At 42.0% G+C, this 24,340-nt stretch overlaps 1 protein-coding gene across 1 annotated transcript in view; it reads left to right on the forward strand.

Moving 5' to 3' along the window:
- LOC147034512 (E3 ubiquitin-protein ligase TRAF7-like) overlaps window positions 1–24,340 on the forward strand; it is a 140,703-nt gene that overhangs the window by 75,285 nt on the left and 41,078 nt on the right. Inside the window, exons 4-8 of the mRNA XM_085884590.1 lie at window positions 2,542–2,664; window positions 2,763–2,855; window positions 8,952–8,985; window positions 13,615–13,801; window positions 17,795–17,929. Of these exons, the coding sequence (XP_085740716.1) occupies window positions 2,542–2,664; window positions 2,763–2,855; window positions 8,952–8,985; window positions 13,615–13,801; window positions 17,795–17,929 (572 nt within the window). The remainder of the gene's footprint in view (window positions 1–2,541; window positions 2,665–2,762; window positions 2,856–8,951; window positions 8,986–13,614; window positions 13,802–17,794; window positions 17,930–24,340) is intronic.

Genomic DNA, 24,340 nt, shown 5'->3' on the forward strand with positions numbered 1-24,340 from the left:
TCCATAGATGCGGTCAACTCCCAGATATTGAGGATTGAAAATGTGGTTGTGGCCTTATTTTTATGGTCGTTGTGAGCATCACAAAATGAACGGCTACTTTTAAACTCCCACAACTTTTTAAATGTTAATGCTGGAGCCTTGAAATTTTCAGAGATTATTCTTCTATAACTGCTCTGTAAGAAACAAACATAAAACTGAGTATACCTCTACTAAATTTTATGACCTGATCAGTTGAAATCCAGAAAAAAAATGTTGGTTTTGTATGAAGACCCAACTTTGAGACCTTATATATTTTTATTGACTCATCGCAGAAGCTTGAAATTTTTTCATGTAATAACTGTATGGTAGTAGTATTCAAATACATGTTTACTTTTCTTAATCAGTCATATATATATATATATATATATATATATATATATATATATATATATATATATATATATATATATATATATATATATATATATATATATATATATATATATATATATTACAGTCATGATCCCTCAAAAATTGAAAATTTACATTTTTCCCCGAAATTCAGGTGAGGATTGCAAATATATGACAAGGTATACCACTTCAAATTGTTCACCATTGGAAAGAGCATATTCAAGTTTACAAAAGTGTCAAATATCAAAGTGGTATATTTAAAATAAATATTTTTTCTATTTTTTTTTTAATACTGTTGTTAACACAGTCGTGAATACATGAAGTGTGTGCATGGTGTGGGCACCATGGTAATCATGAATGATTAGTTCTATGATTCAAATTAATAATACAAAAATATATCCCATACTGCAATAACAATGTAATAAAACATTTCACGTAAATTATTTGAATAGGTCCTTGATCTGCTTTTCCAAGTCAGGTGCGAGCTTGTACTGCCTCGCAGTTGACGTTAGCGGAGCATCAATAACTTTCATCACATGGCCCAAAGGAACCCAACAAATGTCCTCCCTTGAATGTAACTATATACACTGCTGACATCAGCAGATCAGCCACTATTCCTGAGTTCTATTTTTAGCCCCAGCCAGATGAGTTAAGCTCTTGCTATTTACAAATGAGAAACAAAGAATTACAAATTCAAATTTCAAAGTATTGTGTTCATGGTATCCTAATAGCAGATGATATGTATGTACATTGTATATACATGTACTACATGTAAAAGGACTGTTCATTAAATAGCACACACAACGCGCACAACACTGGCAGAACATCATTTATTCAAATATTTTTTAAATACTGATAGAAACATTATACCACTTTGATATTTGACACTTTTGTAAACTTGAATATGCTCTTTCCAATGGTGAACAATATGAAGTGGTATACCTTGACATGTATTTGCAATCCTCGCCTGAATTTCGGGGAAAAATGAAAATTTTCAATTTTTGAGGGATCATGACTATTATATATGACTGATTAAGAAAAGTAACCATGTATTTGAATACTACTACCATACAGTTATGACCTGAAAAAATTTCAAGCTTCTGGGATGGGTCAATAACAATATATGAGGTCTCAAAGTTGGGTCTTCATACAAAACCAACATTTTTTTTCTGGATTTCAACTGATCAGGTCATAAAAATTAATAGAGGTATACTCCGTTTTATGTTTGTTTCTTATAGAGCAGTTATAGAAGAATAATCTCTGAAAATTTCAAGGCTCGAACATTAATATTTAAAAAGTTGTGGGAGTTTAAAAGTAGCCGTTCATTTTGTGATGCTCGCAACGATCATAAAAATGGCGCCACAACCACATTTTCAACCCTCAATATCTCGGAGTAGACCGCATCTATGGACCTAAAATTTTACGCAGCTTCATTTTGATACCTGGGAACTATTTTATGAAAGTTTAAAGTAAATCTGAGGGGGTCAACTGGGAGGCCTCCAGTGATATGAGGTGGAATGACTCGCATACCTTTATTTGGGCGGTGTATAGGTAGCTCACAGCTTTGTGTAGGAAAAATAAATAACCCAGGTTACGTGCATGAAGCAAAAACATACCTACTGTTTATAATCCGAAACATCTCACTGCACTGGAAAACGTGGGGACAGGAATACTGCACTGTAAATGGTGGATACTTGTAATACCCTCCACCACCTGGAGGGGCGCTACACGATACACATTTACATAGATAATTTTTGTCCCCTCCCTTACCCCACCCCTTCCCCCAAGACCACCGGTAAAGATAAAAACACCCCTATACATTATTTGGGGCCATGCTGATCCTCTGTAGCAAGTCTGGATGTAATTGGCCCAGAACTGCAAGAGGAATAGCCCCACAAACAAACCCACAAACACACACAAACACCAGTGCGTGAATTGCAGTAAGGATACACTATGTTTTCGGGTTTATTCCAAGGATAGCTGAATCAGTTCATCAAAATACTGGCTTCGGGCTTAATAGGTATTTCCATCAATTGGTTCGCTGGTGTCTTTGTGGTTTTTGTTCTTCCTGAATTCATTTTGCATTTTTCTCCTCACTGTTATTTATTTATTTATTTATTTTATCTTTCCTTTGCCTCCTTGGTCTCTAAGTCCCCGGTAGGCTCAGCCACACATCGCACTGAGTCTGTCATGTCAGTGCGCTCACTGCAGTCTGAGTCGAATGCTTCATTGCGCTCCACATTTTCTCTGCATGAGGACGACGACGAAGGGGAGGTGAGAAAGGAGTTTGATTATATGAAAAGTTGTGTGAAGATAATTGGGGAAAATATAGTCCTTGGGTGAAATAATTCTGTGCTTTGATCCCATTTTAGGACCCATTAGTCTTTGCTGAACAGCCTTCGGTGAAGCTCTGTTGCCAACTCTGTTTTCACATCTTCAAGGAACCCGTTATCACGACATGCGGGGTGAGATTTGATCTTTCTCTCGATTTACAACATTTCTGCTGCATTTCCTATCTCCAGCATGGCCTTCATGTAGGATTTCTTTAAAGATATTTAAAACATTGTCTTCACACCACAATGATACTCAGGAACTTCACCAGATGACAGTTTAATTAGTTTTCTGATGTTGCAAGCTACACTGTTGAGATCGTATCGTTAATATGTGAGCATGTTTCTATTGCACTTTCTTGCTTGTCTTGATTGCATGAATTAAATTATTTCTTGACAAACCTTGAGAGGAAGGTTGAGCATCAATTGAAGACAAAAATCAGAAATCGATTGTAGATGTGGCCTATTTTACAAACCCTGAACTGTATGGAATATCCATCCATCCATCCATCCATCCATCCATTGGGGCCATACTCTGTCCAGAGCGTTGGTGCTGCCTAAGCAGTCTCCTTGGCTATTGGACACAATCGTGGATGGGTCACCACTCCGACACAGGATACCAGCATGATGGCACTCATTTTGCCGACCTCGGAAGGATGACAGGCTGAGTCAACCCCAACTGGTATTAATTCAACAGCCAAGTGGGATTTGAACTCAGGACTCTAGGATCCTAAGCCCACCACCCTAATCATTAAGCCAACACCAGGCATACACACAGAATATGCTGTCCACAAAAAGCTAAACTATTTCCTTTTCAGCAATTCTCAACTAAATATTAATATTTCAGTTGATTTTGAGTGCTTGAATTTACTGTAGCTTCCTTGCTATGAGCTTATTGTGCTCTCGACCATGGCTGGTGTACACAGGCTGTTTTTAGATCCTCGTGGAGGATCTCTAAGTCTTACTCACGTTGTTGTTCTTACTCTTCTTCTTGTGGACTTTTTTGTTTCGCAGCCTACAGTTTTCATCGAAACTTCCTGAAACTTGGCATATACATGTAAAAATACTCTGCGCAGACAGTAACCATCTCCGATTTTGAAAATTCCTCCGAGAAAACAAGTTGATGTCAAAATATCTCCGCTAATGGAAATCGCCTAAAAAATTATCTCCGAAACTAGGCAAGCTTTTTAAATTCTGTTTGCGAGAATCTAACAGAGCATTAGCAGAGATGAATTTCCGCACATATGATACATCACTATGACGTCATATCAATTTTTATGACGTCATTCCTATTTTTTTTGACGTTTTCTGTTTCACAACCCAGAGTTTTCATCGGATCTTCGTGAAACTTGCCATGTACATGCAGAAAGCCCACGCGCAGGCAGTAACAATCTCCGATTTTGGAAATTCTTCCTAGAAAACCGTTGACGTCATAATATCGCCGCTAATGGAAATCGTCTCCCATTATCTCCGAAACTAGGCAAGCTGTTTGAATTTTGATTGCGGGAATCATGCAGGGCATTAGCACAGATAATTTATCGCAAACCTGATACATCACAATGACTTCATATTCGTTTTTATGATGTCATCATTAAGAGGAAGAGGATCTTAGCTCATTTGAGCTTGTTTTTGTTTTGTATACATAGTCGAGACTCGTGGGAGAGCAAGCACACTGAATGGATCAGGACGGAACAGACAAAAACAGGACGCAAAACACATTTGCAGCTTTAAAGGTTACGAGTAATACTGTAAGTCCTCGCTTAACGTTGTAGTTATGATCTTGAAAGGTTGAAAAGTGTGACTTTAACCAAAACGACATTAAGTGAATCCAATTTCTCCATAAGACCGATGCTTTAAGTGTCCTGTAATTACTAAGTGATTGAGAATTTTGTACGTCAGTCATTCCTCACTTAACGTTTTTTTTTTCTCTCTCTCTCTTTTGTATACCTTGTCGAGGCTCGTGTGAGAGCGACCACACAACGCACAGCAAGGGGGGGCATGAGACAAGAGGGGCGGGAGTGGGAAGGACAAAACAGTGGGGAACAGAGACATGAGGAGATCTGTGTAAGGGAGAGGGATGAGGCGGGGAACATGGGGACATTACAAGATGGACATTACAGGGACTTTCAGGAAGCAAAGCAGGGAATTGAAGGAGGTGGGATTGGTTGGATTATCGGGGGGGGGGTAGAAAAGATCGAGGATTTGGATGGGGGATGATAAGAGGTGTTGGTGAACAGCTGTTTTGAAAGCCTGGAGGGACGAATGGGATTGAATAGAGTGAGGGAGTTTATTCCAAAGGCGGGAAAAAGAGGAATGAAAGAGTGAAGGTGAGAAGTTATTCGTGATGTGGTAGTTTTACCAGAAGGGGGTTGTTGGCGGACCTTGAGCACCGTGTGGAAATGTGGTGGGGACAGATCGCAGAGAGAGCAGGGGGGGAGGGTGAGACTGGAGAGGAGACGGGAGAAGACAGAAAGACCACCAACAAGCCTGCGGTGAGGGAGTGAGAGGCCCAAAGACTCAGCCTCATCACGGGAGATGCCAATGATCCGAAATGCCTTGGTTTCCACAGCGTGAAGCCGAGAAAGGTGGGAGGCAGGAGCACCAGCCCAGAGGGGAGAGCAGTACTCCATCAGGCTGCAGACAAAAGCTTTGTAAGTGCTCAGGAGCTTAGGTGGGCCGAGGAAGGACTGCACGACGGAGGATTCCCAGTCAGCGACTGGATTTGGAGGCGAGGTTTGAAATGTGGCTTTCCCAAGAAAGGTCATTGCATAGTGAGACCCAGAAGCTTGAAAGAAAGGACTTCTTCCAGAGGATTGTTGAGAAAGTGGATGGGGGGGGGTTTCTAAATGGTCCTTTCGAAGAGACATCGTGAGAGTGTGAGATTTGTCTGGATTGAAAGACATGTTCCACGTGTTGGACCATTTTGTGATTTTACCCAGATCTGCAGTGAGCGAAGAAGCTGCTGCTTGCTGGTCTGAGGGATGGCAGATGATACGGCAGACGGTGGAGTCATCAGCAAAGAGATATAGAGGATTTTCCAGAGAGTCGGAGAGATCATTGATGAAAACCAGAAAAAGAACAGGGCCCAGAATGCTACCTTGAGGAACTCCAGCCTGCACAGAAAGAGGGGATGAAAGAACTCCATTTGGTGCCACATGTTGACTGCCACAGGAGAGGAAGTCTGCGAGCCATGAGTCACTTTTCCAGGGAAAAATTTTTATCCTCAGACAAAAGACATTATTTACATGTGGAGTATAAGTTTTAAATAATTTTAAACAAGCAATTAAATATCATCATCTCTAGTTGCTTTTTTCTCATCAACTCTAGTTGCTAATTTAGATCTTCATTGGTTAGCTCTTCTCCGTGTGTTTGCAGAAGTTGTGTAACGTCGGCTTCTTCCACCTCATCAAAACCCGCTCGATTGCCCAAGCTGAGGATAACTTCCCTCATAGCGTGGACAACATCTTTAATAGAAAGACAAGTTATTGTCTTCTTTCTGTAGCAGGTCATTTTAAGTCATTGGCACATTCAAGCCACAACCTCCTTCACACACCATTCATGTACACCTGAGTAACTTCAGCCCAGGACCCACCGATGTTATCGATGCACACCTCGGTGTATGTAAGGCTTATACTGTACATACTCTGGGTGGGCTTAGATATCAGTAATTATGGGATGGCTTAAACACTGGCATTTACAGTATGGTTTAAAACTGTAGTTTTATTAAAACGAACGAAACCATTAGTTTGGTACTAAATTCGAGGGAAACGATTTTATAACGGAATAATGAACGACTAAACGAGTATCTTCTCTCATACATCAGCGACTTAAATATGAAACGATGCTAAGTGAGGACTTACTGTGTTTCTTATTTGCAATATGTTATTTTGGGCAAATGCAAATCAGAAGTGGAACAGGGAGAGTGGTTTTCACAACAGGAGTTGCAGGTTGTTACCTCCACCACCGATGGTGGACAGAGGTTATGTTTTCACCCCTGTTTGACCGTCTTTCTGTGAGCAGGAGATCGAAAAGCTATGAATGGATTCGGACCAAACTTGGTGGACAGGTTGGAGTTGACAAGGACGAATTGTTTCAGATTTTGGTGGAGATCCGGAACCGGACCGGGATACTGGAATTTTAATAATGATTCTTCACCATTGAGAGATAGGGCAAAAAAGCATATACTGTATTGCATGATATCTTAAAAATTTATCGAGAGCTTCGGACGAAACTCAGTGGATGAGTTGGGTCGGTGACAAGAACAAGCCGATTCTGTTTTGGTTAAGGTCCAGACGCAGATCCGGCCTACCAGTGGGATACAAAATGTATCATATTCAGCCTGGTCTCCGTACGCACTCTACCAAATCCTGTTCCAGTTTGCAGCAGAATCTTTATCTCCACCTGGTATTTTCTCTTTGAAACATTCCAAGAGAAAGTTCTTGCTGCACCTCGAAAGTATTACCCAAGAATCCCCATTGTCTGGCTGGATGGCAATGCCCATTGCTTGTATAACCTCAGCTTCATTAGGGAAGTTTTGGGAAGAAAGATGAAAGCACCTGAAGATCCTCCGAAGAAATACTGCTTGACTGCCGGTGTACTTTGTTCTGGCCTCTTGCCATTTTTTTGGGATCCATAAAATTGTTATTTTGTGGGAGGATGTTTGTTTTGGAAATGTTTTCTGAGCTGTTGAAGCAGCTATGAAGGATTTTGTGCGCAGCATCTGCCTTGATCATCTTTATTAACCTCCGCTATCGAAGATGGATGGAGGTTACTGTTTTCACCCCTTTCTGTGTGTTTGTTTGTTTGTGAACAGTATTACGGAAAAAACTCCAAGACGGATTTCGACGAAATCTGGTGGGGGGGGGGGGTTTCGGTCTGGTCCAAGGATCATGCCATTAGATTTTGGACTGGTCCAAAATCCAATATGGCCATTATGGGAGCCAATTTGAAAAAAAATTTGAATTTTTTTTTTTTTTTTGCATTTCTACATGTTTTAAGTGATTTCCAACCCCCCCCCCCAAAAAAAAATTGTTAGAGAAAAAAATTTTTTGCAACTTTTTGTTCAACAAAATTTCGATTTCTTTTTTTTGCATTTCTACATGTTTTAAGTGATTTCCAACCCCCCCCCAAAAAAAAATTGTTACAGAAAAAAAAAGTTGCAAATTTTTTTTCAACAAAATTTTGATTTTTTTGTTGCATTTCTACATGTTATAAGTGATTTCCAACAAAAGACATGCCAAAATTATAATTGCGGCTGATTTTGGAACTTCAGGTGGATATACCCACGTAAAATCAATTTCTGTCTCAAGGAATCTAGTTATGACGAATGAATTGAGTATGTAAAAGTTAAAAGTAAAAGGGAAAGTTGCAAACTATAACTCTGTGAGCACTGTTGACGTCAAATTGAATGAATAGGATATTGAGTGACCGAGCAGTATTGGCGGCGGAGGTTTTGCACTCGACCGAGTGCTCCCACTCTAGTTGTCTCCTGAGTTGTGAATTGAACTGACATCTTCAGGGTCTTATCAAACTGAACTTTCATATTTCCTCTCTATTGTTCTTGAAAATAGAAAATTGATGACTTTAACAATAACACATTTGAAATGGTCCACATTTTGGAGTGGCACTGCATTATTATTATTGTTATTATTATTATTATTATTATTGGCACCAAAAATTTTATGATATTTAAGAAGCTTATTTTTATCTTCATTTTGGGGAGCCTTAAGAAACAGCCTGACTCATTAGTAAAACAATGTCATTGCTTCAGACTGCAATTTTTTTGGTAAAATAAGTGTTATAAACACGTTATGAGTTTCAATGTAAATGTAATGTTGAAAACGATTCATAAGAATATCCATCCATTGGGACCATACTCTGTGCAGAGCGTTGGTGCTGCCTTAGCAGTCTCCTTTGCTATTGGGCACAATCCTGGATGGGTCACCACTCCGACACAGTATACCAGCATGCAAGCATTCATTTTGCCGACCTTGGAAGGATGACAGGCAGAGTTAACCCCAACTGGTATTAATTCAACAGCTGAGTGGGATTTGAACTCAGGACTCTGGGATCCTAAGCCCACCACCCGAACCATTAAGCCAACACCAGGCATATAAAAATATGGTTGGTATCAATTCTCAATATTTAAGGATGCTTCTGAACAAATCAAAACTTGCTTTCGTTTAAGCAAGTTCCTTGTTTTTGACGTTGTTCCTCTTTTCTCACTTGCAGCATACTTTCTGCCAAAAATGTGCTGTCACTTCTGGTGAGATATTTTTCTTTTTGTGTCTAATCGTTCCACACATTTTCCAACATAATAAATACTGTAGCTATATTATGATATGCGTGTTTTTATACCCCATATCAACATTTGCGAAAAATGTTTGAAGTTAGCTTCCCAGTTGGCAATGCTCAGGTTTTGGTGACCGAGTGGTGTTTATTCAGGAATGTGGAGGTGTCATGTACTCAGTGTTAAGTTTCCTCCCAAGGGAGAGGGGGCATCATGTGACTGCAATATGTCGATGGTGAGACCTGATATTGTTTTTTGCATCACCATGATTATCAAAACAATTTTAGGTCTCACTATCTGCATATTTCAGTCACGTGACACATCCCCCACCCCTCCCCCTACCCACTGAGTACACGTAACACCAGACATACGATGCCTGTACATTCCCAGATGAATACCACTTGATGGTAGAAACCTTGGACATGAGCCTTGCCTGTTGGGCAGCAGCTATTGGTGCTGCCTTCATTTTTGAATATGATATCAACATTATCAAGTCATTGTATGTGCACTAACATAAGATATTGGTTCATATTTGTTGGTCACCTTTTTTTTTCTTCTAATGGTAGAGAAAAACGAGTGATGAATTCAAAACTCGTCTTAAGTGTTTTCCTGATAGTTTAGACGAGCACTTCACACCAATTTGGGCTTGGTTAAGAACACACAACATCAACCACACAACACCCCTTAATGAGACCCCCACCAACCGCACTCCATACACATGTACACAATCACCCATTAATGCTCAATCTACCTAAATGCCCTCTCAACATCCCCATACCCCTCCATCTCCATAACTTCCAGGTACCTGTCTAATTCTAATTTAAACTTATCTCCTGTTTCTGCTGCCACTACCTTTCTAGGGAGGCCATTCCATGCATTAACGACTCCCTGAGTAAAAGACCCCTGCCTTACTACCCTCTTAACTCTCCTCTTCTTTACTCTGAAGCTCTGGCATCTGGTCCTATCACTGTCGACTCTGTTGAATAATTAATCTGCACTTATTTTATCTATACCTTTCATTATCTCAAACATCTCTCTCATAACTCCTCGTAACCACCTCCTTTCTAGTGAATAAAGCCCTGTCTCCTTCAGCCGCTCCTCATAGCTGAGTCTAGCTAGGCCCGGAATCAATCTAGTAGCCCTGCGCTGAACCCTCTACATGGCATTGATGTCCTTCCCGAATTGTGATGACCAAAACTGCACACAATATTCTAGATGTGGCCCTCACTAAATTCCTGTACAATGTTAACACCACCTCTTTTGATTTATAAACGACCCCCCTCCGAATACAACCTAAAACCCTGTTTGCTTTACCGATAGCTGCCTGGCATTGTGCTTCCTGCTTACCTCCCGTATCTATTACCACCCCCAGAACCTTCTCCTGTGTGACACGCTCCAAAATTACCCCTTGCATCCTGTAATCTCTATTTTCATTGTTCTTTCCCATCCCCAACACCTTTCACTTGCTTAGGTTTCGATGTGATCTACGTAAAATTTGCACTTGTATAAACTGTATCATCATCATCTGATCGATCAAACTCGGGTACACCTTTCGATTGCTTGCCACTCAATTTTACGCGAGTCGCTACACGAGCTGTCACAACTCCTACTAGTGTGGATAAACTGTAAAGTGTAAACATATTGTTGCATCAATGCTGGTTTGATCCTGGAACCTTGTATGACGTTGCTTGAGTTTCAAGGGTGGCATTCATTTATCCAACTGAAATAGCTTGTTGTTCAAAATTTGTGTAGAAAAAAAAGTTTTGATACAAGAAAAATATTTTTGAGTGATGGGAACATTTTGTTTTTCACTACCAACTTTTAGGGCCAAATTTACGAAAAAGGTTGAGTGAGCATCTTGCTGACACATGCCTAACCCTTAAACGCTTTGTATGTTTGTATGCGCACAGCTAATTACCCATTTAAACTGTAATTTACAAAGGGAGATTAGCATCCATTATAGTTATGCAAGTATAAACAGCCGATGTGTCTGTGAAGCATCGCCCATATCTCCAACATCCAATTGAAACGATGCACTTGCATATCATCAAATCGCCATGGACAATTGTTTGAAGAGAATCAGCGCATTGCTCCACATTGTAGGTTGAACCAGGTCATCTTGCTCTCGATTCAGCAGCCAACGAAATGATTCCTAAGAGTGATTTATCCATCCGTCATTCCACTCATACATCCCTCCTTCCACTCATACATCCATCCTTCCTTCCACTTCTCCATCCTTCCTTCCACTCATTCATCCCTGTAAACAGCTAAACAGCCATTTAGCTGTGCACATCTAAGTTATGATTCATTCCTTTTAATCATGTCTTTTGTTTAGCGCACCATATAGGAGGTTACCAAATAAATTAACCTCAATGACTCCGCATTTGACTCCCTGTCGGCCAAGTTTTAGTTCGTGTGTTCTAACAGCGGCAGCATGGCGGCAAAGAAAAGAGGGGACAATTATTCATTCAAGCAACGAATGGGTTTAATTGGTTCGCGGGCGCCAGCAGTGACCACTATTTTCGTTGTGTCTGTGTGTCTGTCTGTCTTTTTTTGGTTCGCGGGTGCCAGCAGTGACCACTATTTTCGTTGTGTCTGTCTGTCTGTCTGTCTGTCTGTCTGTCTCTGTTTGTGACTCTCTCCAGAGCATAGCTCTGCGACGTTTGATGCGATCTTGATGAAACTTGGACACAAGCTAGATATCATGGTCTAGTTGTGTCTTTTTGTATGAGGGGCGTCCCACGCCCACTTGAACTTTTTATTTATTTATTTATTTTTTTTCTCGATTTTTTTTCTCGCAATTTCATTTCCGAGAAGCTGTGCGTAATTGTCCATAGGTACAAGATATAAAAAATCCCATTTGATTTGGTCAATTTTGATGGAAGAGATAGGTTTTTTTTACAGTAGGGCTTCCTCAAAAGCTTCCACTAACTCAATTGTACCTATTGTGGCATTGTTCAATAATGCCCACGAACCATCGTCACCTCCCGGCTTGTTGTGGTAATGATGGTTCACCAAGGAACAATCCAAGACAGAAGTGAGGTGAATGCAAGTTAGAAAAATACGACCACAGATCCAGAAGCTCACCGAGATCAGGAGTAACAGTCACTCACACCCCCACCCCCCCCGCAGACCCCGTTAGACCCTGATTTTTTTTTAAAAAATTTATTTTGCCATGACCAAACTTTGTCACATCACTTGTCTAGTGATGAAGGTTGTTGTCAAGTTTTATTGAAATTGTGTGTGTAGTTTCAGAGAAGAGAGCAATTACATATTTAAGGGGGCTCAAACCCTCCGCAGACCCCCTTAGACCATGATTATTTTATTTCATGCCATGAACAATTTTTGTTGCATCACGAGTGATGAAGGTTGTGGTCAAGTATTTCTTTTGACGTTTCAGAGGAAAAAGCAAATACATATTTTGGGTGGGGGGGGGGGTCAAACCTGGACCCACTTTGACCCCCCGGTAGACCTCCTTTGACACCGATTTTTAATTTTTTGTTTAATTGCTGTGAACAAACTTGAGCTGCAACATACCAAATATAATTTCAGCCAGGTTTGGTCACAATCCCATCAGCAGTTTTGGCGAAGAAGTTGCAAGTGTTTACGGACGGACGGACTGAAGACTAGCACCATCCAATAAGCTCCCTGGAACTACGTTCCAGGTGAGCTAATAAGCAGCTCGCATGGGAACATATTTCAAAAAGGAGGGCGTCCCATTTCCCAGAGCGCACAAAATCCTCTGCCAGGGACTTCCGATAACTCTGGAGGAGGATTCAGATGAAGACAAAGGCACTGGCTCATGAGAAGAAACTCTGACTATTGCCCTATCCTCTTTTCCCTCCTCATGTGATAATTCAAGCACTCCTCATGCATCCATTATGTAGTCCCATGTAAATTACAAATTTTAAACCATGTAATGCTTGCTTCAAGGCCTTAAACTCACTCTTAAACAGGCCCTCACAACATGTAAAAGTTCCTTTGTTATTTAAACGCTTGTGATTAGGTTTTGATCACGCGTTAGATAAACACTCTTCTGCGATAGGCGATTAACTTGCATGGTTTGCGATTCTACACGCATGCATGCGTTTAACTCTTGAAGGTCTTTTGTAAATTCAGCCCACCTTCGCCACGTGTGAAAGTTTCTTTGTTATTTCAATGAGTTTTCATTGTGCATTAGATAAACACTCTTCTGTAATACTGATTAACTTTGAACATGCACGGTTAGCGATTCTACAGGAGTTTCACTCTTGAATGCCTTTCACAAATTCAGCCCTTATAGTTTGAGGCGATGCATGGGTGAGTAGGTTCCATCTTTCATGAGGAGTGAAAGTGCGCAAAGAAGCATGCTGTATTCTTGTGATCAGTAGCTGGTTAAGAGTTGACTTGTTAACAATTTAGGCATGAGTTTAAGGCTTTTGTGGTGTAAAAGAGGGTTGAACACTGCTGGTTAATTAATCAAGTGGAAACGAGGTGAAAGAAAAACATTTATACCAGGTCTGATGATGTTTTAACTTTGCTTGTGTTTGATCAATCAAACTTCACGTTTGTATTTATTTATTTATTTATTGTTTTTTGTTCTTGATGTTTTACATACACATGCAGATAAGTGCCCTGTAGACAATGCAAAGTTGACGGTGGTGGTGAATAACATCGCCGTGGCCGAGCAGATTGGAGAGCTCTTTGTACACTGCAAGTTTGGCTGTCGGGTTGTAAATGGCGTTGGCAAGTCTGGAACGTACGAGGTGGATCCACAAGGTTGCCCCTTCACAGTGAAACTCAATACGAGGAAGTATGTTGAAGTTATGTTGACATATAAAAGCATGTGTAGGGGGTGGAATGCAAGTATATCAATTTTAGTGTGTCATGTGATTTGCATACTATCTTGGTCAACCAAAGTTGTATCCCACTGATAGACTGGATCTGAATCTGGACCTCAACCAAAATCTAATCAGCTTGTTCTTGTCAACTAACCAACTCATCCACCTAGTTTTCTCATAACTCGTCCACAACTTTTTGAAATATCATGTTATACATTGTTTTTGGGCCCATCTGTGAGAATGGTGAAGAACCACTTAAAAAAATTCTGGTAACCGGAACTGTAGCTTGATCTTCACCAAAACCTAATATTTATTTCCTTGTCACACACCGAACCTGTCCACCACAGACAGACAAACCCTGTTCACAGACAGACAAACAGACAACGGTGAAAACAACCTCCGTCCATCTTTGGTGGCGGAGGTAAAATATTTACCTCTGCCACCGAAGATGAAGGAGGCTATGTTTTCACCCATTTCTGTCTGTCTGTTTGTCTGTGTACAGGATATCTCAAAAAGTTGTGGACAGATCCAGATTAAATTTTGTGGACAGGTTGGGTGTGTGACAACGCCAAACTGGTTAGATTTTAGTGAAGATCCGGATCTGACTACGAGGATTTTTAAAGTGACTCTTCACCTTTGAGAGATAGGGCTCAAAAACGATATATCGCATGATATCTCAAAAATGGATTGTGCCAGATATGTTCTCGTGGATCAGACATAACAGGGCAGAGGTATGCGCTCTACTGAGTGCCCTTCGAGTTTAAAATTTTTTTATTTGCTGAGAAAGTAGTTATAAGAAGAGGTATTTTCATGTGTTCTCTGGTGGCATTTTTAATAACTAGTACGTGCCCGTACGTTCGTGGCCGTACTTGCAAAAAAGAAATAATAATAAAAAAACTTTCAAACCGCGTGCCAGAAACAACAACCACACAGGCTGTTCCTTCGCTCTCGCGTGCCCGTACGTGCGTGGTCGTACGTGCAAAAAAAAAAAAACTTTAAAACCGTGTGCCAGAAACAACAACCACACAGGCCGTTCCTTCGCTCTCATAAACGACGACTGCATTGGGGCATTGTGTTTATCTATAAATGCGCATAAGAAATCGAGAAATTATTAGAATACAGTAAGTCATCACTATCCGGAAGTAGTGCGTGCCCGTACGGAATGTTCACATGCATTCCACAAATTATCGCTTGCATTGAAGTAACAACTGCTGTGATACTTACACACACAGAGTAAATTAAAATCCAAATTAAAATCAAGTTTACCTCCCTGTCTTTGCTAGCCATGACATTCGCTGCCATTGACCATTTGCACTCCTACGCCACAGTAACTAAGGCGCCCTTTCCCCATCGGCCACGTCTACGCAGCAACGTATCCTGTCATTGGTTTGGTAAATAAATGGCCACAGCAACGTGTCCTGTCATTGGTTTTGTAAATAAATGGCCATAACTTGGGAAGCACTTGTCCCATTAATATCAAACCTTGAAAAGGCACATCCACAGGGCCCCAGAAATATACCTGGCAAGTTTCAATTAGATCGGACCAGCGGTTGTTGAGAAACAGTGGTCACACACACACACACACACACACACACACACACACACACACACACACACACACACACACACACACACACACACACACACCTGGAATTATAGTGTGTTTCTGAAATAGACACAAGTAGAAAGTGACCGAGAGGGTGTCCATAAATTACTGTTGCAAATTCAAACTGTAATTTAAATAATTAAATTGGATTCAACGATGTGGTTTCCTGCATGTGAAAGAACATTTCTCAAAATATTATTGTACAGATTTGTCAAGATCATCATTTATCATCATCAGTCCACTCTTACGTGAGCACCTGCTATTGTCGCATGTAACACGTCAAGGCGATCATCTCCTTTCAGATTCAGATCAGCATTCCTGCATTTATGGTCTCGATTGCAGCCCTAATCCTCTTCCTCAGATCAATAATATTTGTAATCCTCATTAATTGCAACACATCATTCACAGAACGACATATAAAATAAATATCCAGAGGGGTTATGTCCTGCAAACGTGGTGGCCACAGAGTCGGACCATCGTTCTCAATCAATCGATCAACAAAGTATTCATTGAGGAAATCTCATATTATCAGACTCTATTGTGCTCCTGCCTGTTGATCCATCCATCCATCCATTGGGACCATACTCTGTGCAGAGTGTTGGTGCTGCCTAAGCAGTCTCCTTGGCTATTTGGTACAATCCTGGATGGGTTACCACTCTGACAAGATACCAGCAAGCTGGCACTCATTTTGCCAACCTCGGAAGGATGACAGGCAGAGTCAACCCCACCTGGTATAAATTCAGTGGCTGATGGGAACAACTTAGGACCCTAAGATCCCAAGCCCACCACCCTAACCACGAAGCCAACACCAGACTTTGCCTGTTGATAAATGAACTCAAGTTACAGGTTCACCAGTTGGGGGAGTACAATTTTTTCTAACATAACAAGGTAATTGGCTGACTTCATAGTGGCTTAAGCAAAGAAGAATGGCCCAATGACTGCGCTTGGTTCAAAGAATAATAGCCTCAAAAATGACAATAAAACACTGATAAATATTCTTTCACATTCCGCAAATTGCATCATTCTATCCCATTTCATTATTTTTTTTAGCTTCTCTGGAATTTACATTCTAGATAAGGTATTGTCTGTGCGCCCTCCGTCCGTCCATCCGTTTCCTTTTTCGACTTCTCCAGCCAAACCTCCAGGCCAATCCGGCTGAAATTTTGCATCAACGTTTCTCTCCTGACTGGTAACAGGAATTGCAACGCTCGTTCCAGTCACATGACTTAAAGTATGTCAAAATGGCAGACGTAGGTAATTTCTTCGAAAATCTTCTCCAGACCCACCCATCAGAATGCTACCAAATTTGAGTTGCAACATTGGGACAAGGTCTTGATGTTAAATTGCGGTGGTCATGCCGATCACATGAATAGAAATGTGTCAAACTTGCGGACTTCATAAAATATTTGAAAAATTGCGTAAATTCCTTCAAAATTCTTCCTCACCAGATGCCCCCTGTCAGAATTCTACCAAATTTGGGTTACAGCATTAGACCAGGGCCCAGATAAACAACAGGTCCAGTGGTCCTCATGTTTTTTTGTCATTACGGTTTGAATGTTGAACGGTGATTTGTGGACACACTGTATTTCATTGTCACGGAGAGATTCACTTACCTTGGCAGTGATATTCATGTCTCTGCTGGCTTTGAGCCAGACGTCAGCGGACATCTGGGTCGGGCCTGGGTAGTCATGGATTCACTGGATCATGGGCTGTGGCACTGTCGTTACCTGTGCAGGAGGATGAAAGTCCGAGTCTTCAGGTCCTTGGTGCTTCCAGTCTTGCTCTACGGATGTGAGACTTGGAATCTGACCAGGGATCTGAGATGGAGACTTAATTCCTTTGGTCCCAGGTCTCTTCAGAGAATCCTTGGCTATTCGCTGGTCGGACTTTGTGTCCAACGAGCGGTTTCTGAGAGAGACTCAGATGAGATTTGTTACCTGTATAGTCCGTGAGCGTCAGCTGCGGCTGTATGGACATGTGGCTCGTTTTCCTGATGCTGATCCTGCTCACAAGATTCTGTCAACGAGGGAGTCTCATGAGTGGAGGAGGCCAGTGGGCCGATCACGTGCCTCATGGTTGCAGCAGGTTGATCGGCATCTCAAGAAGATGGGGATGGGCCAGGCATCTGCCTGAGGGATGGTAAGATGGAGGCCCCTGAAGTACTGGCGGATAGTGAACGCAGCGACGCGCTGCTCCAGTGCATGCTTCCATACCTGACCTGACCTGTATTTCAATGAATTGCTCAATTGCCATTTTTAAGCTCAGAATGTGTTCATCTTTTACTTGAAATGATTATATCTTCAAAAATACATGTTTCTGTCTCTCCAACCCATTTTTTTCTGCACATCTTCAATTGCAGAGAGCACGAAGAAAACTGTGATTACCGCCCTGTGCATTGTCCAAACAATCCAAGCTGCCTTCCCTTACTGAAGATGAATCTGGAAGCCCATCTTCGGGAATGCGAGCACATAAAATGTCCTCATTCCAAATACGGGTCGGTATCATGGGGTTGCAACACAGGGGAAAAGCATGACTGCCAATTTCTTGTCATAAGCCTCAACTTGCACAATAATGGTATTTGATAGATCACTTATTATGATCAAAAAGCTGACAAATACATTTTCTCGCTGATTTTATGGTCATTTTGCTTGTCGCTGATCCTTTGGTGTGTTGCAGTTTTGTTCTCATCTAGTGTTTACTGCCAACCAACTGTTGAGTTGATTAATTATTCCGTAATATTTTGAGCTATTGATCACAACATGGACATTGTATGATCGGGGCTCAAACTCAAGAATGTAAGATTTAAAGCCAGCCTCTTTAACTGTTAACTTGGTCAGCCAACTAGCTTGCAATGAGAGAGCAGCATGGCCTCTATGCTTCTGCTTCTTTTTGAGACATCCAATGATATTGAGAGCATTGGAATCCACAGCATCCAGGATAGACTAGAGTGTGAAGTGGGGGCACCATCCCTTAGGGCACAGTCATACTCAATTGAGCTACAACCCAAGACCTTATTGGTTGGAAGAAGTTCGTATTTGCCAAGGAAGGATTTGGCATGTTGGAGGATGCCTAGTTTGTGGCCTCTTTTGAGGTCAGTCTTGATGTATGCTCTATCCAGGGAGAGGGTGCAGTTGATGATGACATCCCGATGTTTGAGAGACTGAACTGCTTCCATTCATTAATTGTGGAGATGGATAGGCGAGTTCGTTTGATGATGATTTCAGAGAGACAGGGTATGAACAAGGTCTGTGTGGAGGTGAAAACATGTTCCCCAGTATTACATCGGTTTCTGATCATTTTCAACTCGGAAGAGAAAAAAAATCTTCTGCTGTCGGCCTGTCGATGTGACGTAGAATTGTGTGGTATAAAGTGGAGTCAATGTGAAGATGAAAAGATGGTTTTCTGAGCATCAGAGAGGTCATTAATGTGTACAGGTAACATGATGGGACCCAAGAAAATGCCTTGAGGCATTCCAGCCTTAACTTAGAAAAGAGATGAGAGGATTATTCTGAGAATCGCATACTGGTTGTGTGAGTGGTGGAAGTTGGGAATCCAGAAGAGTTGGCCAGGTATTCCAGCAGTCAGAACACTTGACAAATAGAGCAGGGTGTCAGACTGTCAAATACCAGATTTGTACGTGGCAATATGGTAATTGAGCATCGGCGGTTTGATTCTGACCCTGGCTGAGTCATGCCAGACTTAAAATGGGACATGCCATACTAAAGACTTTTAAAATGGTCCTTTTCCTGATCTTCATCAATGATCTCACTGACTCACCAGAAAATCCCCTTTATCTATTTGTGGATGGCTCCACCCTCTGTCATGACATCCCTCATCCTTCAGACAGGCAGGCTGCAGACTCTTTCCTCTCTTCAGACCTTAAAAAAAAAACCACGCTGGTTAAACACTTGGAATATTTCTTTCAATCCTGACAAATCTCACTCTCACGATCTCTCTCCGAAAGGATCGTCTGGGAAACCCTCCTGTCTAGTTTCTTAACAATCCTCTTGAGGACATTCAGTCATTCAAACTCCTGGGTCTCACTGCACTGAACAACAAAATTTTTTTACTGGAGATGTGTAAAGTGATTTAGACCAATTTGGGTACGCTGATTTCAAAAATCATAACCGTTTTGCTGTATCACGTCAGGATTTTCAGGAACAGAAATATTCCCATTGCCTAGAAGTCAGGATTTCAATGAAATTTACAAAAATTCATTTATTCATTTATTTCATCATGAATGCTTCAAAATTATAGAAATTACAGAAAAATTCCACTAGAATGTAATTAAAAATGCTTTAGGCATTTTGGCTTTGCGTTTGTGCTGCTCTGTGTCAGTTTCACGATGCAGGAACCAGCAGAAATCGCCCATCATGTTCGGGTTGTGCCGCCCTTGGTAACGCGTCTCCATGAGTGAAATCTCTTGGTGGAATCGCTCGCCGTGCTCGTCCGAGACTGCTCCCAAGTTGTCAGGGAAGAAGTTCAGGTGCTGGTGTAGGAAATGGATTTTCAGGGACATCCTGGAGCCAAGTTTCCTGAAGGACTCCAGCAGCTGCTGCACTATTTCTTCATAGTTGTCCGCGCGCTCGTTCCCCAAGAAGTTGTCCGTCACAGCTTTGAAGCTCCTCCACGCTGCCAGCTCTTTGGGGTTTAGAGTTGTCGGAAAAGTTTCGTCCTTCATAATCTGTCGGATTTGCGGTCCAACAAAGACACCAGCCTTGATCTTGGCCTCCGACAAGGTGTTGCCAAACTTTTCCTTGAGGTATAAAAACCCACGCCCATTCAGATCCATTGCCTGTACAAAACTTTTCATCAAGCCGAGCTTTATGTGGAGTGGTGGAAGGAAAACCTTGGCTGGGTCGACAAGGGCGACATGCTTCACGTTGTGTCGACCAGGTACATGCTCTTTTCGCTCTTCCCAATCTTTCTTCGTCCAGTGATTCTTGTCGTCTCTGCTATCCCAGAGACAAAGGAAGCACATGTATTTCGTGTAGCCTGACTGCAGCCCTAACAACAGCGCCACCACTTTCAAGTCTCCGCAGATGTGCCAGTTGAAGTCATTGTACTTGATGGAATCAAGCAGCTGCCGCATAGTCTCATAGGTCTCTGTCATGCCGAACGCGTGAGCCAGTGGGACTGATGGTTTCTCGTTGCCATTGTGGAGCAAAACAGCCTTCAAGCTGTTCTTCCCCGAGTCGATGAAGAGGCACCAGTCTGCAGGATCGTGATCACACCCAAGTTCTTTCAACAGACCGTTGATGTCACTGCAGAATGTCATCGTGTTTTCCATCTCAAAGAACTCAGCCATGTCTCTGTGACGTGCTCTGAACAAGGATATCTTGGTGTTAGGTTCAAGTAGATTCCACTGCTGCAGCCTTGATCCAAGCAGCTCTGCCTTCGCCTTTGACAGCGAGAGATCTCTTACAAGATCATTTAAGTCTCCCTGGTTCAGAAGGTGTGATTCTTGAGTGTCGGGTTCAAAAGGTTCATCATCACCATCCTCTTCACCACTGCTTACAGCTATGTTCTGATCAGCTGGAGGTGTTGGAACGGGCTTCTCGTCATCATGAGGCACAGGTTTACGAGCAGAGACGCAGTCAGCGTACTTGATGTGACCTTTATTCTTCTTGTTGAAGCCGGCGATGCTTGTGCAGCAGAAATAACAATCATCATGATGATTCTGCGGCTCACGCCATATCATGGGCACCGCAAATGGCATGCTCGCGCGCTTGCCCACCAACCACTGAGTCAAGGTTGTGTGACAGCTTGTGCAGCAGATGTGTGGTGCCCAGCTCTGTTCTTGGTCCCCCACCTTACACCCGAAGTAGTGAAAGTAGGCGGCCTTCATTTTCACTGCTGTAGATATACTTCGCTGTTGATCTTTTTTGGTATACCGACCACAGACATAACAGAAGTTGTCAGGATGATTGGTACAGGAACGCCTACTCATCTTTATCTGAAAGAAAGAAATATAACACAAGTTAACAACAATTGTACGAAATAGACATGTTAAAGACATATGTAAATTTCATTGAAATCCTGACTTCTAGGCAATGGGAATATTTCTGTTCCTGAAAATCCTGACGTGATACAGCAAAACGGTTATGATTTTTGAAATCAGCGTACCCAAATTAGTCTTAATCACTTTACACATCTCCAGTAAAAAAAATTTTTTGAAATTTGTTGTTCAGTGCTATCAGCCATGATCTTTCTTGAGTAAATCACATTTCAAAGTTGGCCTCCAAAGCCAGCAGCCGACTCTGATGTACAAAGTTCTTCCTTGGCACACCTGCAGTTCTATCCACCTACAATACCTCAATCAGCAACTTGATGGAGTTCTGCTCTCCCCTTTGGGCTGTCTCTTTTGCCTCGCATCTTGCTGAGTTGATGCCGTGGAAACAAAGGCCTACAAAATAATTGCAATCTCCTGTGCTGAATCTGAGTCTATGGGTCTATAACTTTGCCATTGCAGACAGGTTAGTGGTCTCTCTATCTTCTACCACCTCCTTTCTGGTCTTGCACCCTCTGCTTTGTGTGTTTTGCCCCCTTCCCCCCCCCCCCAGATTTCTGCAGGGCACACACAGCCCACCATCAACCCCCTTTTGCGGAAAATACCTAAATCCAGCATTACTGCTCACCTCCACTCATTTGTTCCTCTTTTTTTCCTGCATGTGGAATCAACTTGCACATCCTGTTCAATCTCATTTCTCCCTCCAGGTTTTCAACACAGCTGTTCATCACTATCTCAGATCGGCCCAAATCTTAAACAATGATCTTTTCTACACTCACTAACCAACCCCAATTCCCTCCTCTTTCCAATTTTAGAGAAGTTTCCTTCTGTATCCATTTTCTTCACCCCATGCATGTGTGTTTTGCGTCCTGTTTTTGTCTGTTACGTCCTGATCCGTTCAGTGTACGAACTCATCCACAAGCCCCGACTGTTGTTGTTGTTGTTCGTCTTTCGGCTGCTCCCGTGAGGGGTCGCCACAGCGGATCATCCGGTATGATCCGCATACTGATTTGGCATAGGTTTTACGCCGGATGCCCTTCCTGACGCAACCCTGGTCGCCTCTTACGACACAGGGATAAGGATTGGGTTTCGCCATGATTCCGGGCTGCCCTTCACCCTCTCATTGCGTGGCCCAGTGCAGAGCTCCCATCCTCAAGCGATCCTCAAACCCAAGTCTCCGGGTAGCCGGATTACAGGTGCACGCCACTACACCCGGTTCCACAAGCCCTGACTATGTATGCAAAAAAAGAAAATCAGATGATTTTCTGTTGCATACGTATTCAAACCCTTTGCCTAATTAACCCTAAAGCACTTCAGCAGCAAATTATTTGCTGGAAAGGTTACAAAATAAGTGTAATGAGTGGTTTCACTGAAAAATTAAGCTCCCCCACTTATCTAAGGAGATTTAAGGTACAACTCACTTGCTCAACCAACAAGGCAAACATGAAGATGAAGGAGCTTTCCAAAGAAGTCAGACATAAAGTGGTGGAGAAACACCGTTCAGGAGAGGGTTATAAGATTTCATATTCACTTATTATCCCTTTGAGCTTGGTTAAATCCATCAATAAGAAGTGGAACACGTATCATACCACCCAGACTCTACCCAGATCAGGTCGTCCATCCAAACTCTGTTGCTGGGCAAGCAGGAAACTGCTTCAGGATGTCACTGTAAATCTAACATTGACATTGAAAGATCTGCAAGCTCTATGTCCGAGATGGGGTCAGTGGTCATCCTTGATCAACAATATCCAGTTCCCTTCACAAAGCTGGCCTCTATGAACGTGGCAAGAAAGCAGTTAATACTGAAAAACACTCATCTAAAAGCTCATGTGGAGTTTGCAAAAAATCATCTTAATGATACTGCAGGGAAGCCTGGTGTTGGCTTTGCGGTAAGGGTGGCCTGGCTTGGGATCTTAGGGTTCTGAGTTTGAGCCCCTGTTGCTGTTGAATTAACACCAGGTGGGGTTGACTCAACCTGTCATCCTTCCGAGTTCGGCAAAATGAGTATTGTGTACTGGTAATTGCATCAGCAGCACAGCCACGCCCTCAGCAATGATGCTGCCCACAGCCATGTGCTGCGTACGAGGGATGAGGAGGATACTGCAGGCATGTGGAGAAAAATTTTGTGGTCAGATGAGACAAAATTGAACTTTTTTGTGTAAATTCAAAACATTATGTCTGGCACAAGCCTGACATTGCACATCATCCAAGAAAACTTTTGTGGTCAGACCAGATAAAAATTGAACTTTTTGGTCTAAATTCAAAGCGTTACATCTGGTGCAAGCCTAACACTGCACATCACCCAGTCAACACCATCCCTCCTGTCAAGCAGGGTGGTGACAGCATCATCTTATGGGGGTGCTTTTCATCAGCAGAGACTGGTCAGCTTGTCAGAAAAGAAGGCCAATGGATGGTGCAAAGTAAGGCACAAATATTTCACCATCTCACTGTGTAAAGCTGGTAGAGATCTACCCACAAAGACTCATCGCAGTCATTTCTGCAAAAGGTGCTTCCACCAAGTACTGACCTAAGGGGCTGAATACTTTTACATCCAGTGAATTTTGATTTGTGCATGTTTATTCAGGTATTCCTCCTTCAACTTATCTTATGGAATACTCCTTCAGCTTCAACTTCAACTTATAAAATACGCCTTTCAACTTCAACTTATAGTTTGATCTCTTCAGTTATGAATGAAAAAGTTAATTTGGAAAAATTGTTTTCTGCGTAATTCGTCATTCATCTGAATGTGGCATTATTGGTAGGGGGTGAATACTTTTGCAGGCCACTGGATGTCTTGAGGTTTTCCAGGTGATGCTTTCTGTCTTGCCTAAGGATGAATACACAGCTGTTATTAACCTTGCTGAATGACCTAACGTTGCCCTTGTTCAGGTTGGC

Source organism: Eptatretus burgeri, chromosome 1 (assembly GCF_056783735.1).
Source record: "Eptatretus burgeri isolate ZD-2024b chromosome 1, Ebu_testis_v1, whole genome shotgun sequence".
In the NCBI taxonomy this organism is placed as follows: domain Eukaryota; kingdom Metazoa; phylum Chordata; class Myxini; order Myxiniformes; family Myxinidae; genus Eptatretus; species Eptatretus burgeri.